We start from the raw sequence: 12,686 nt of genomic DNA, 5'->3' as shown, positions 1-12,686 counted from the left end.
AACCGCTAAAAAACACCTCCACCTCGCTAAAATCCTGCACCCACCCTCGAAGACCACCCCCGCCACTCCAAAATCCTTCTAAAGAACCCATCTCGCAATGTTTTTTTTTTTTAAATAAGGTCCCATCTCACAACTTTTTTTTTTTGAAGTAAGGTCCCAATCTGCCACTTTTTTTTATATAAGGTCCTTTCTCACAAACAAGTAATTTTAAAGGTCCTTTCTCGCAGAGTTTTCTAACTAAAATAATAATTTTTAATTAGAAAATGGATGATTTCCCACAATAATGTAAAAATGAAAACAAATCGATTTAAAATTAAATTCCCCAAGTATCGTCCACATAGGATCGGTGTTGGGTATTATTTTTGTTAAACATAAAACCGCTAATAACAACAACAGTTTCTGTTATAAATCCGCTACTTGTATTAGCGATTTTTAAAGGAGAATGCCTATAATAAAGATCAGGCCTATATTCCTTCTTAAGTGCACTGAACACTTTATATGTGCAAAAAGAGACCATACTTTTAAAATAACATATTTATTTTCCCTTTTTAAAAAAACAAAAAAAAAACAAAAAAAAACAACGCTACATTGTGATGTATGTGTCCTTTTATAATAATAAGAACAAAGATACCTACTTTATGTAAAAACGGAACTCTTTGTAATAATTTTTTTAATAAAAAATCATTAATGACGTAAGAGGTTCTAAGTTGAACTAAACGCCAATCCTACTTGAATGGTACCTTGGGAATTTATTTTTAAACTGATGTATAATGGGAATTATTTTTTTGATTTAACTATATCGAGGGGAGTCTCTGAAATTAAGTGACCTGTTTGATAGGTTGTACATCATTTGATTTGTTTAAAGTTAATACTCTATAAAATTCAACTTATTATGATATAATTGAAATGTTAACTTATTTTGAGCTAACCGTATAAAGGTTAGCTTATTCTTAACAAATTTTCCTTTTATCTTAAACTTTTTTGCCATTCAAAAACTCCAATCCTTAAACACAAATTTTTACACTTCATATGTGGCTGGTTAGCCATCATAGAGGGTTACTTCGTTTGTGTTATATGGGTTAACTCGGTCAATGTTACAAGAGTTACTTCGTCAGTGTTATATGCATAGGCGAATGCAATAAGGAATAAGAAGGGTCAAATGAACCTACTTACTTTGGTGTTGGAGGCTTCTTGGAGTAATGGAGATTAATGTAAAAAAATGAATGTATATGAATATATGACGGGGTACGAATAACAATATAGTTAGGGGTCGTTTGATTGGGGCATTCATTAAAGAGAATGAGAATTAACTACCCTGATTCCCTTTATTGTTGTTTGTTTGACATTTTTTTTTTCCATTCCCTTTACCCCAAATCCTTCCAACTTGATTCCCCAACCCCCTACACTTTTCCATCCCTTTCCTTAGCCACCACAACACCACCATACTCACACCAGCCACCACCATTCTACCCTATCCCCACCACCCAGCCACCCTCGGTGTACCTCCACCATCCCTCGCCGGAGATCCCCTCCCGCTAGAAACTCCCCCATTCCCGCAAAAAACTCTAAAAACGCATCCTCTTACCCGTAAAACAGTCGCTCGACCCTCCTCCCACCCTCGAAACAAGTGGGGGTGTATGTAATACCTCTCACGATTGATTTAAATGAGTTTAATATACTCTACTCATGGTTACAAGATGCATCTTCCTTTTAGAGAGCTCATATGCTAAGATACCCCATAATTAAGCGTGTTTGGTTGAGATATGAAATTGAATTTACTCGCAAAAAAAAAAAAAATCAAATCTATTCTTTTTCTTACTTTTTAACCATTTTTTACACCATCTATCATCCTTGTCACAATTGTTGTGCAAACAATAATGAAATGTCAAATGTACTCTCCATTTATTTATTTTTCTTTATTTTTTTTGTTGGCATTAATTCCACCTAGCATTAAGCAAATCCAATCCAATCCAGAGATTTTGTAAAAGAATCCAAATTAAACATTTTTTTTTGTCTCAATCCATTTCCTCCCCAAATATAAAATTCCCCAAAATACCCCTCCAACCCAAAAATTTCCTTGGGGATCAAGCACACACACGTACATCTAACGTCATTCACACAAGTCAAACCCCCAATAAACAAACGACACCGTTTCATCACAAACAACAGCTGAAAAATTACCCTAAATCCCTGTAAATTCAAGAAAAAATCAAGGGTAAAATTGGAATAAAAAGATTATATATATGGTTGAGAAAATGTTATGATGGTTTTTTTAATTGACTGCGAAAAGGCGAGCGAGAGGAGCAGAGCAGTTTTCGTTATCCATTCTCTTTCTTCACCATTTATATTTTTTCTGTCAGATATTTTATTTTCTTCTTCGTCCCAAAAACAATAAAAATTCGGAAATTAGGGTTTTTGATTTCAAACAAATTCGAGGTTTATCTTCAATCATGGTGTCTGATTCAACCATCAATGCTTCGATTCCTAATGTTTCCAAGGATTTCGGCAAGAAAAAACGGGTAATTAATTATCTTATCTCTTTACTTTGATTTTATTTTGGGAATTTTTTTGATTGCATGAAAATTGTTTGATTTTGGTCTGATAATGGAGTTTGTGATTGTTCAGGCGAATAGGTCGGCGAAATTGAAGCAGTGTAAGCTTGATGCTCGCCGTGAACAGTGGCTTTCTCAAGGTACTGCATTGTTTTATTTTTATAATTTTTTTTTTGGATTTTTTTTTTGAAAATCTTGGATTGATTTTTGGATTAGTGTTTGAAGTTTGATTGATTGGTGAAATTTGTGATGAATTTAATTTTTATAATAGTGAAGAACAAGAATTGCAAGGAGGAAGTGAATGTTCCTGTTGTTGGTGGTGGTAAATTCAATGGGCCGGCGATTGTAACTTGGAAGAAGGCGGCGCAATGCTGTAAGGTTCTAGAAGTGGATAATCCGGGAGTGGAGGAGATCAGCCACCACTTTAGTGATTCGGAATCGTCCCCGTCGAATAGTCCGACCAGTAGCATTTCTAGGGGAAATGATTCAGGGATTACTTATACTGGTAGCAGCAGCAGCAGCAGCTCGAGTTTCAGCAGCGGCCGAGGATGCTTCTCAGGGAGTTTGACAGAAGAAGAGGATGGTGATGGTGTTGGTGGTTGTGAGGATGATGAGTGTTTGGATGATTGGGAGGCTGTTGCAGATGCTTTGGTTGGTGCTTCTGATGCTAATCAGGGTCATAACTCTAACTCTAATCTTTCCCCTGGCCGAGAAACTGCGGAAGGGTTGAATTTTGAAGGTCAGCTGCCTATCTGTGAGAATGTGGATGCTCAATTGGAGAAATCGAAGAGCGTTGGGGTTGGGATATTGGGCAGAGGTAGCGAGAATTGCAAAGCTTGGAGACCGGATGATGCTTTTAGGCCTCAGAGTTTGCCCAATTTGGCTAAACAGCATAGTTTTCCGACTGGTGCAGAGAGGCTTCAAGGATTTGGAAACCCTTGGGTTCGTAACAATATGACTCCTCGTGTGCCTACATCGTGCCCTATATGCTGTGAGGATTTGGACTTGACGGACTCCAGTTTTCTCCCTTGCCCGTGTGGGTTTCATTTGTGCCTTTTTTGTCACAAGAGGATTCTTGAGGAGGATTCGCGTTGTCCTGGATGCAGGAAGGAGTATGCTTCAGAACCAGTAGAGAAGGAGGCCAGTGTGTCCGGTGGTAGTCTAACAATTCGTTTGGCTCGCTCTTGTAGCATGTCGTCTTCAAGGGTTTAGGATATAAAGTTGTCGTATTTCTTTTGGGGCTCAGCTTATGTATGGTGGAATTCTCAGTTTTTACTTTGTGTTTGTCTATCAGTGTCGTGTTGATCTAGCCTGATTCTAGTTCGTAGATGTGGGTATAAAAGCTTGTGGTTTTAAGCACCGAGTTATTGAGCTGGCTTGAATATAGAGAGTTTGGTCCTAATCTGTGTGGTGCTTTTGCTGATTGTAGAGGAATTGATGCTAGTATGTGAATAGATAAGTGGTACAGAAATGGAATACATTAAAGATCATTACAATCTTGTCTGTTCTCTATTTGTTTTTGTCTTTTATGTTAGCAGCAAACTATTTGATCCTTGGATTTGATACTTGCTATATACTACGGATACGTATTTTGTTTCTTGCTGGAGAGAACTTGGTATCTGTTTCATCACATTGAAAGAGAATTTGATGGAAGAAGCTGAGATCCTTCTTTACTGCCTAGTATGTATTCTTCTTAATTTTGTTTTTCTCTGTGGGTTCCATTTTATGTTTGTTTATGGAGTCTTTTTTGACTTTTTTTTCACACTATTTATTTTCAGTTTCACATACCCATAAATGACATTTTCAACCTCGTCTTAGAAGCACAACTTATGTAGGAGGCTGTGTGCTATACTGCTATTCTTAGTGAGAGCTGTTAATGCCTTCTGCTCGATAGATACTGGTTTGACTCCACAATGAGGTTGTTTGCCATGTTGGGGATACCAAATTTGAGTGCCATTGAAAGGCTGATGAGGGGAAATTGACATTGAAATCTTCCTTTTCATTGTTTAAATACTACTAGTATCAAATAGGTGTTTGGCCTGCCGGTGGTTAAGACAACATCCCATAAATCTTCCATCTTTTAAAATTGCTCTAGGCCGAGCTTTTGTGGGGACACCTTGGTTTATTATTTAACTTCCAACATAATTTTTTGGTTTAAATACTCATTTATGTGTTTATGCAACCTTCTCAGTTAGATTTTTAGAGAACTTAAATGGAACTTGCTGGAAATTTTTGTTGAGCTTGAAGGAAATTGCATGTTTGCATCTGTTTGGAAAAACTAAGAGCTCTTATAGATGGTTTGGTGCTATGGCTCATAAGACAGGAACAATAAGTACTGATATAGCGAAAATTCCTTGCCTGTAATTAATGTGTATCACTGCTATGTTGTAAAGGACTAAAGTCTGTATCGTAAATTGAAAATGGTTTTTGTGCGAGTGTGTGACATTCAGGAACTCTATGGTTTTGTACTGCATCTTATAATGGCTTCTCATCAGTTGTGAAATAACTCAGACTGCTGTTGAGCAGCATTAATTTTAAGGAAGGCGGAAGCACATCATAAAAGCTCAAGATGATTCAGTTCATAAATCTGTGAATAGGTGCATAAAATTTTTGAAGGAATATGGAAAATTTGTGAACCGGATCCAATACAAATCTAATCACAAAAATCTGGATCAAAACATCTTTTTTGGTTTTTATTATGATTTGGTCTGAAATCTGAATATTAGAATAATCAAATCAAATATTGGATAAAAATAATCCAGTTATCTGAATTTCTGACTTTTTTTTTTTACTTAGCCCTGGGCAGTGTCTTGCTTGTTTCTGGCTCATTCTTGCTGAAGGTGGATCCAATTTTACTAAAGAAAATAAATCTTCTATGTGTTTGGTGAAGTCAGTGTCCGCTGCTGCTGGAAGAAATCATTTTGGTGTCCTTTAGTGTATTTATTGGCTATTATTGGTTATTGATTTAGGTATTTAATATGCAACTATGCAAGGTCATTACGTAGTGAGATAGAGAATTTGACTGATAAATTTCAATGATGTATTTAAGAATCATCCAGGATCTATAAGACAGGATCAATTATAAAGCATTCAGCCATTCCTCTGAGTTTGCTTATGTAAATAACCATGGAATTTGTTTGATTTTTTGTTTGTTGGTTACTATTATTATTGTTTCCCTCCGTCCCTTATTTTGCACCATTTGACCCAAAAAGCTCTGACTAAAAGTGGATCCATGGTGCAAAAAAAGGGGGCAGATGGGGTACCATTTTTTTATTGTCATCATCATTGTTGTTGTTACATATTTTCAAGTTCTTTTTAAGCTTGGCCTGTCTAGACTAGCCTAAAATCTCTTAATTGTCCTGTAGTTTAACTGTTTGTTTTGTTATGGGCCTAGAGGGCTTGATTTTGGGTTCAAGGAATGTTGTTTCAGTTATTATTGAACAGTTCCTTTATGTTGTATGAATACCTTGACAGCGTGACAGTTAATGCTGATGATCTCCAGTCATGGCATGAACATTTTGTTTAAGGATCTAGTGGTTGTCTCAATTTTTTTTTTATATTCTGTTAGATTGAGGCTTGATTGCCTGAGGGTGTCAAACATGTAGGGTTCTTTCTATGCTTGGAAGAATATGCCATCTTTTTTTTTTTTTTTTTTCCTGGTCACATTTCCCTGGATAATGAAGCCCTGAAGGTATGGTTTTATTTTTCTTAATTGTGATGTAATTATGCATGATATACCATAAAGTTATAGGACTTATAGCCATGTTGTTATTTCTTAATGCATTTGTATCTTTTATTTCATGTTACTTTCAAGCTTGAGTAGTGAAATGTTATGGCCATATTGTACAGCAAATAGCTTTCAAATTAATCGTAATCATGTTTTGAAGTGATTGATGTCAAAGGGCCTCTATATCCTGGTTTTGCTGCTCTAATATTGTTTTTGATGTTTATGCCAATTTTAATTTTCTTGAAGCTCGAAGATCTATGTGGGGACCTCTATTTTAATATGGGAAGTATGGCATGTAATTATGTTACTTTATCCAGGTAATTTCCTTATTATGCAAGCCAAAATTTCAGTGTATAAAAATTTTATACAGAGTTGTAATGTTGGTGCATAATTTATTCTGAGAAGTTGTATTGTGGAGAATAATTTTGACTACTGTTTTTGCTTTGGAAAGAGTTGATGAATTGATCTTCTGTGGTACTGACTGTTTGTCTCCCATATGAAAGTGATATGGAGCTATGTATGGACTATGGTTTTGAAACCTATATTTTTTCAAGTAATTTGCTTGCTCACTTGTTTTGTAATCTTCTGACCATATGATGTTCCTTCCTTTAATCTGTGTCAAAAGTTTTGAATCTTTTATCTAGTTCAAGAATGGACAGTTTGTACTTACATTAGCGCTGCTTCTGTTGTAGCCTTTTGGGTTTATTTGGAATATTTGTGGAAATTTTTATATGTTGGACAGGGGAAAGTGTCATCTCCAGGTCTTTTTTTTTTCTTTGTAAAAAAAAAAAAAGTAAATTTATTTTGTTAAATTATATGCATGTTTTTTTTTTGTTCCGAATGAAATGTCAACTTATGTTAAGTCTTTTAACATCTGTATCCTGAACATTGTCGTGGTTATTTACCATATCTTATTACTCCTACTTGCGCTCTATCTTGTTTCTGACCTGGGTGTGAAGAAATGCCTATCACCTTTCAATTACAGAGATTAGAATTTGGGAAGTGAAGATGTGAAGTCAATTGTACTTTTACTGGTGATTTGCCTGCACTGTATGGCCTTGTTTATTTCACATATAAAAAAGGTGGTCTTACGTAATTAACTAATTACATTACAAACGATGGTGGTTGTACGAGTGATGTGCCATCTTTATTGTTTATCCATCTTGATTTTCGTTGTCAACCTTTCATTGATCAACAGGTCTGGAATGTTGTGTACGAGATAAGGTATTTGAAATGTTTTGTGCAATAATTCTCAAAAATAAACACAAGACACAAACATGAATCCTGGGTTCTAAGTCTTAATTGTTGTGGTTACACAATGGACATGGTTTATGTTGAGAAATTTTATGTCATGAGATCTTAGAATCAGATGTTACTCAATCACTTGTAGCTTTTAGTCTTTGTCATTTGGGAATGGCTTATGACAGTGTTATCATATTGCCTGGTGAGAAAGAGACTCCCAGTCTGTGTCATTTGTGCTGCCTTGTTTTGGATGTCAGTTTTTGTTAAGTTACAGAGTTTGTATGGGCCCTATGGCCATAGAATTGATGACAGAAATAAATGCAAAGAGGGCAGAGGCTATGGCAACCTCGCTCTGACAAATGTAAAGCTAATAACTGAGGCTAGCAACTTAGTGATAATCATTGTGTGTACGCCTGGTACTTTTGCCTTGGGCTATTTGTTGCTATATGCCTATACCAACCTTCTAGAAGCTGACAGCTCACCTTTGAGCCTCCCTTTTGTGACTGAGTGTGCACCTATATCTGATTGCTTGTGCCGTCTTTTGAAGGTTATAATTGTTTCAGGCTTTCAGTGATGATTGAGATCAAGTAATGCCTGCTTAGGTTCTGTTTGTTTAGTTATTGGAGTAATTTTTCCGATGTGCTGATATTTGTTGATTTGTTCAATAGCTTTTTGAATGAAAGCTAAAAACTTGCTGTTAAAGTTGGATGATTTGATGCTTAGTTTTGTTTTGAATCTTTTGATAACCTGCAAGGAGGAATTGGACACAGTTTTTTTTTTTTTTTTTTTTTTTTTTTTTTAATTATTTTTTTTTTTAATTATGTTGTCCAACAGCTTTTAAATGAAGGCTATATAGTTCTCTTAAGTTGGGTAAGGAAGCCCACCAGCGCCTGAAGATCAGGCTAGGCTTTGGCATGGTAAGGTAGCTATAGACCCCTTTTAACTTTCAACATTATTATGCCAACGATTTGCCTTATCCTGGATTTTAGCCAAAAAAAAATTTTAGTTGGGTGTTGCTGGGATGAAAGATTTTCTGAGAGCCAGAACAAATTTGCTATATACAGTAATTTATAGTTGGTATTTTGAGAAGTTAGTATTTGAAGTGAAACCCTTCAGCTAGCATGTCAAACCAGAGATGCATTATTACATTGTTTATCTATGTTCTAATTATGCCCTACCTTTTGTTTTTCCAGATTCTGAACTCAGCTCTCTAGCTATTGTTATAGGTGCTATGTATCTGTTTAAATTATCTCATCTGTTATTTTCTGAATTTAAACACACGGTTATCTAGTTGTTGGTGTCAGGTGCTTTGTGTCACTTAACAATGATGCCATTTTCTATATTTCAGAATCTGAACCCACAATTATCTATTTATTGGTAGAGTGCTATGCATCTCTCCAGTGCCACAGCTGTTGTCTGTTTACAGGGAAAATTCGAAAAAAAAAGAAAAACATTTTTTTCCTAAACATGTAAATTGTTTTCTTGCAAATTGCTGATTCCGAAAGAGACTGGAGTATATATATTATTATTATACTTGAAATAGATCCTTGATGCAAGATACTGATCTGTGTTGGATAGGGAGCCTCTTCCACCACTGGACAAAGGAGGATTCATTTAAGAATACGTCTTTGCCCAGCAGCTCATTCTGGGCCCATAATGCTACATTTCTTTCAAGATGGAGAACTCTCTCCTTGACATTTTCAAAGAGCTGTGTGTTGCGAGTACTAATGCAAAGCTCCTCAACCTCAGCCCAGAAGCAGGATTCTGGCACTGGTTCAGCCTTCAATTTCTCCACATGTTCACGCCATTTTTGTGTGTATCTGTAACGTGATGGTCTACCTTTGTCCATGTATGATCCAGTGTCCTCATTCTTTAAATGGCGGTAGTAGTTGGCTATATCCAAGGGCTCAACAAGGCGCCTGTACCAAGTACCAATCTCAATCCACTCTTTATTCCCCTCAAATTCATCAGGTAACTCGTTTCTTTTCAACAATCTCAATTATCTCATCCCATATGCCTGCTAATTCCAATCTCCTAATGTTGTTGTGGAAGTCTTCAGTGTGCTTTTGCATCTTAAAGGCGTCATAGTATCCTATTTTCCGAACCTCACTATTGGCTTGATATCTTTCAAGCATATCCAGCACATCTCTGATTTTGTTCTTGTTGCTGCTGATCTTGATTTGGTTTCTAACTTTCTGTTTTTCTAGCTCTCCTGCAGCTCGAAGACACAGTCTGGCTCTTGCACTCTGGAATAACAATCAGCTTGTTATCAACTTTCTATATTGAAGGAGTATATGTTTGAAGTGATAAGAAAGGTTAGTTTAGAACTCACCAAGCCTAGATCATTCAAAGCACCACATACATTGAAATTTTCACCTTCTCCTATGTTTTCTGTCGATAAAGGCAGATCTTCCAGATGCTCCAAGTAAGCTACACGGCGCATTGCCATGCTCTCGAGTAATTCATGCTCATAGATTAAATGCTCTTTCAGGCTTCTCTGGGCTACCTCATTCCACTCTGATTCAGAGCCTAGCTGAAGGCAGTAAAACAAACTTTGGTGAATGGCATCAGAATTTCTTATAGTGACAAATTTTCCATTCCCAATGCAGAAGACATAGGTCCCAAAAGGTCTGTAAGGGCTAAGCTCAATGAAATTGGTCACATTTTCCAGTAACAAGTTTGTACACCCCATGAATTTGCAGGCTGCACGACTGGTCACTAATGAGACGTTTCTCATCACTGTCAGAATGAACGTTGAAGCTTCTGCTGTTCTTCCTACAGAATCACTTGCGAAAAAGGGAGATTTTGGATTGTAGTAATGAAGAATCGTCTGCAATTCTTTCTCTATAGAGGGAAGAGGAGTGAGGGAAATTCTAGGGATGATATCATATCTCATGATTAAGTGTGTGAAATATTGACTCCAATGTTCTCGTTTAACAGCATGGGTTAATACTTTGTCACCCACGAGTGGTGATCCAAAGGTTATACAGCGGGGCGGGCCATGGTTGATGCGTCTCTGGTTCCAGGATTCCAAGAACCAAAGAGTTGCAAAGATAGCTGTTGCTGCACCTGAGGAATGTCCTGTAAACACTATCTGCTTCCCTGTTGCAGCTTTTTCCACCTGAGAATCTGAATTCTGTAAGTTAAATGTTCTCGTTTTTGAGTAGAATATATACATAATTTTATCGTGATAGTACAAACAATTTTTATAAAATCATACCTCATTCTTGAATGATGTTTTTGCCAATAGCGCTTCAAATCTTTGAAGATATGCTTGGTTTACTGTTGCGGCTTCGTTGCTGCCAATAGTTTTAAGAGATGGGAAGTGATTAAGGTTGATCTTTGCCTCTCCAAAAGGCTTATGTGTAAACCAGTCACCCAAATCCCAAGTTCCTGTGAACCCAAAGATCACCTCTGACAACGAGCTCCTAGATGTCTCACATATATACGGCTTATCAGTTGGTGACTTGTGAGCTTTTATGGCTACGGCGCAAGCTCGACCGATTAACTCGTCACTTAATCCTACACTCTCTCCTGCCATACCTATATTTGTAGTTTTTATTTTTACATGAAGAGAGCAGAAATAGGCTGTTCTGATTATTGCTGATTGTAATGGCCAAATTTTATGTTTAGGAGTGTTGAGGTAGGCTAACAGTGGAATGATAATTACTGAAATGCCCTCTTGTAAGATTAATATAGGCCGATGTATGATGTAGCTCAGAAGGGCATATTTGTCATTCTACTTTCATTGACTTGAAAGGTGAAATTGTGCTATTTCTATGGTCATAAATAAAATGATTGGAAGATTTTTTTCGTGGAAAATTCATCCCCGCTTCCCACTTACGTGCTTGACTTTGGACTTTAAAAGGTCATGTCCTTTTCAAGCTAGCCACCTTAATCACGATTATATTGGATTACTAGATTAATCTCATGCGTTAAACGGTTTAAATAGATTTTATTTGTTTAAAATAGTTGTCAATATTTTTTATTCGAAATAGTTTAATCATAATCTTATTATTAATTTTGAAAGAAATATTGTAATTGTTAAGTTTTAGAACTTAGGAGAAAAAAAAAACAGAGAAAAAAATGATGATGTCAAAAATAGTTTTGGCGGAAAAAAATTTCATAAAAAATTAACAAGTGTCCTCTAATGATGTCAACATGTTTTGTTTTAGTAATACTTCCTCTGTTTTTATTTACTTGCAACACTTCTCTTTTCACGCTTGTCGATGCATTATTTCAATCGTTTATATCTTTAATTATCAATATGTAAAAATTATAAATGTTAGATATTAAAATAGTATAAATAGAGACGAATCCAACAAGATCCCACATGACTATATTTTTTCTTAGCTATAAATCGTCAAAACTAGTCAAAGTGGAGTGCATAAATAGTGTAAAAGTCAAACTGTTGCAAGTATAAGAAAACAGAGGAAGTAGTTAATAGACTATTCGGATATTTACAAGGAAAAAAATAAATTTTTTTTTTTATAAATGACTATAAGTTTGAGAAGTATCTATTTATGTTATTAAATTATTATAGATCTAATTTTAGTTTTCTGACATCTTATGAATAAACAAAAAAAAAAAGCTTGTGCGAAGGCTTAACCTAAGACTCAATGCATTACCACTATGACAAAGCTAAATTAATATTTTTTATTACATCAAAATTGTATTTAACCTATAAATTTATACCTTTACCTAAATAAATAAATAATAATTTTTTTTTTGGGGGAGTGCCACCCAGGACTCTTAATAGGTCCGCCCCTGTAATCCATTTTAACCCGTGAAAACTCGAATTAAACTCGATCTATTATTCACCCATCCTGAATATAAGCCCAACCTGTTATTAACCCGACCCAAACCCGACAAGATGTGTAACTCGACTCAAGCATGGCCTAACCCGAACCTGACTTGCATAGGCTACGACATTAGTTCGAATTGATCCGACTTTAGCGGAGCTTGATTTAATATAATTTTCGGCTTACTTTTCCTCAATATACATAAATATATTGATTTTGATTGTATCTAAATATTTGAAAATGAGTTCATTTATGTATAATACTAAAAGTACATGTTTTTCCATTTGATAGTGCTTCTAGCCTTCTTGTACTTTTTCCATTTGATAGTGCTTCTTCAATTACCGTTCAAATTTCAGCTACTTG

General features: G+C 35.8%; 2 protein-coding genes across 3 annotated transcripts; one reads left to right on the top strand and one right to left on the bottom strand.

The window, feature by feature from the left end:
- The first annotated feature begins 2,272 nt into the window (after nucleotides 1–2,272).
- On the top strand, nucleotides 2,273–4,149 carry LOC110700475. 2 transcript variants are annotated; one of them, XM_021878020.1, is made up of 3 exons: nucleotides 2,273–2,519; nucleotides 2,626–2,692; nucleotides 2,829–4,149. In XM_021878020.1, the coding sequence occupies exons 2-3, from the start codon at nucleotides 2,663–2,665 to the stop codon at nucleotides 3,762–3,764; spliced, it is 966 nt and encodes a 321-aa protein (XP_021733712.1). In that variant the 5' UTR covers nucleotides 2,273–2,519; nucleotides 2,626–2,662; the 3' UTR covers nucleotides 3,765–4,149. The 2 variants fall into 2 exon arrangements, with proteins under 2 accessions (XP_021733712.1, XP_021733710.1); XM_021878018.1 differs by having other exon boundaries at nucleotides 2,824–4,149.
- Nucleotides 4,150–8,861: 4,712 nt separating this feature from the next.
- On the bottom strand, nucleotides 8,862–11,163 carry LOC110700474 (protein EDS1L-like). The gene is given in 4 exon segments (XM_021878017.1): nucleotides 8,862–9,520; nucleotides 9,522–9,767; nucleotides 9,854–10,642; nucleotides 10,742–11,163. Coding segments are annotated over 4 exon segments (1,827 nt in total). The 5' UTR covers nucleotides 11,063–11,163; the 3' UTR covers nucleotides 8,862–9,049.
- Nucleotides 11,164–12,686: the final 1,523 nt, after the last annotated feature.

The sequence above is a fragment of the Chenopodium quinoa genome, unplaced genomic scaffold, assembly GCF_001683475.1.
Source record: "Chenopodium quinoa cultivar QQ74 unplaced genomic scaffold, ASM168347v1, whole genome shotgun sequence".
NCBI lineage: Eukaryota > Viridiplantae > Streptophyta > Magnoliopsida > Caryophyllales > Amaranthaceae > Chenopodium > Chenopodium quinoa.
The sequence above is the reverse complement of the archived record's forward strand: the minus strand, read 5'-3'. Positions and strand labels throughout refer to the sequence as shown.

Coding starts and splice junctions, on each gene's coding strand:
- LOC110700475 (XM_021878018.1), top strand. CDS start 2,451: ATGGTGTCTGATTCAACCATCAATGCTTCGATTCCTAATGTTTCCAAG. Junction 2,520..2,625: donor ATTTCGGCAAGAAAAAACGG/GTAATTAATTAT, acceptor GTGATTGTTCAG/GCGAATAGGTCGGCGAAATT. Junction 2,693..2,823: donor TGAACAGTGGCTTTCTCAAG/GTACTGCATTGT, acceptor TTTTTATAATAG/TGAAGAACAAGAATTGCAAG.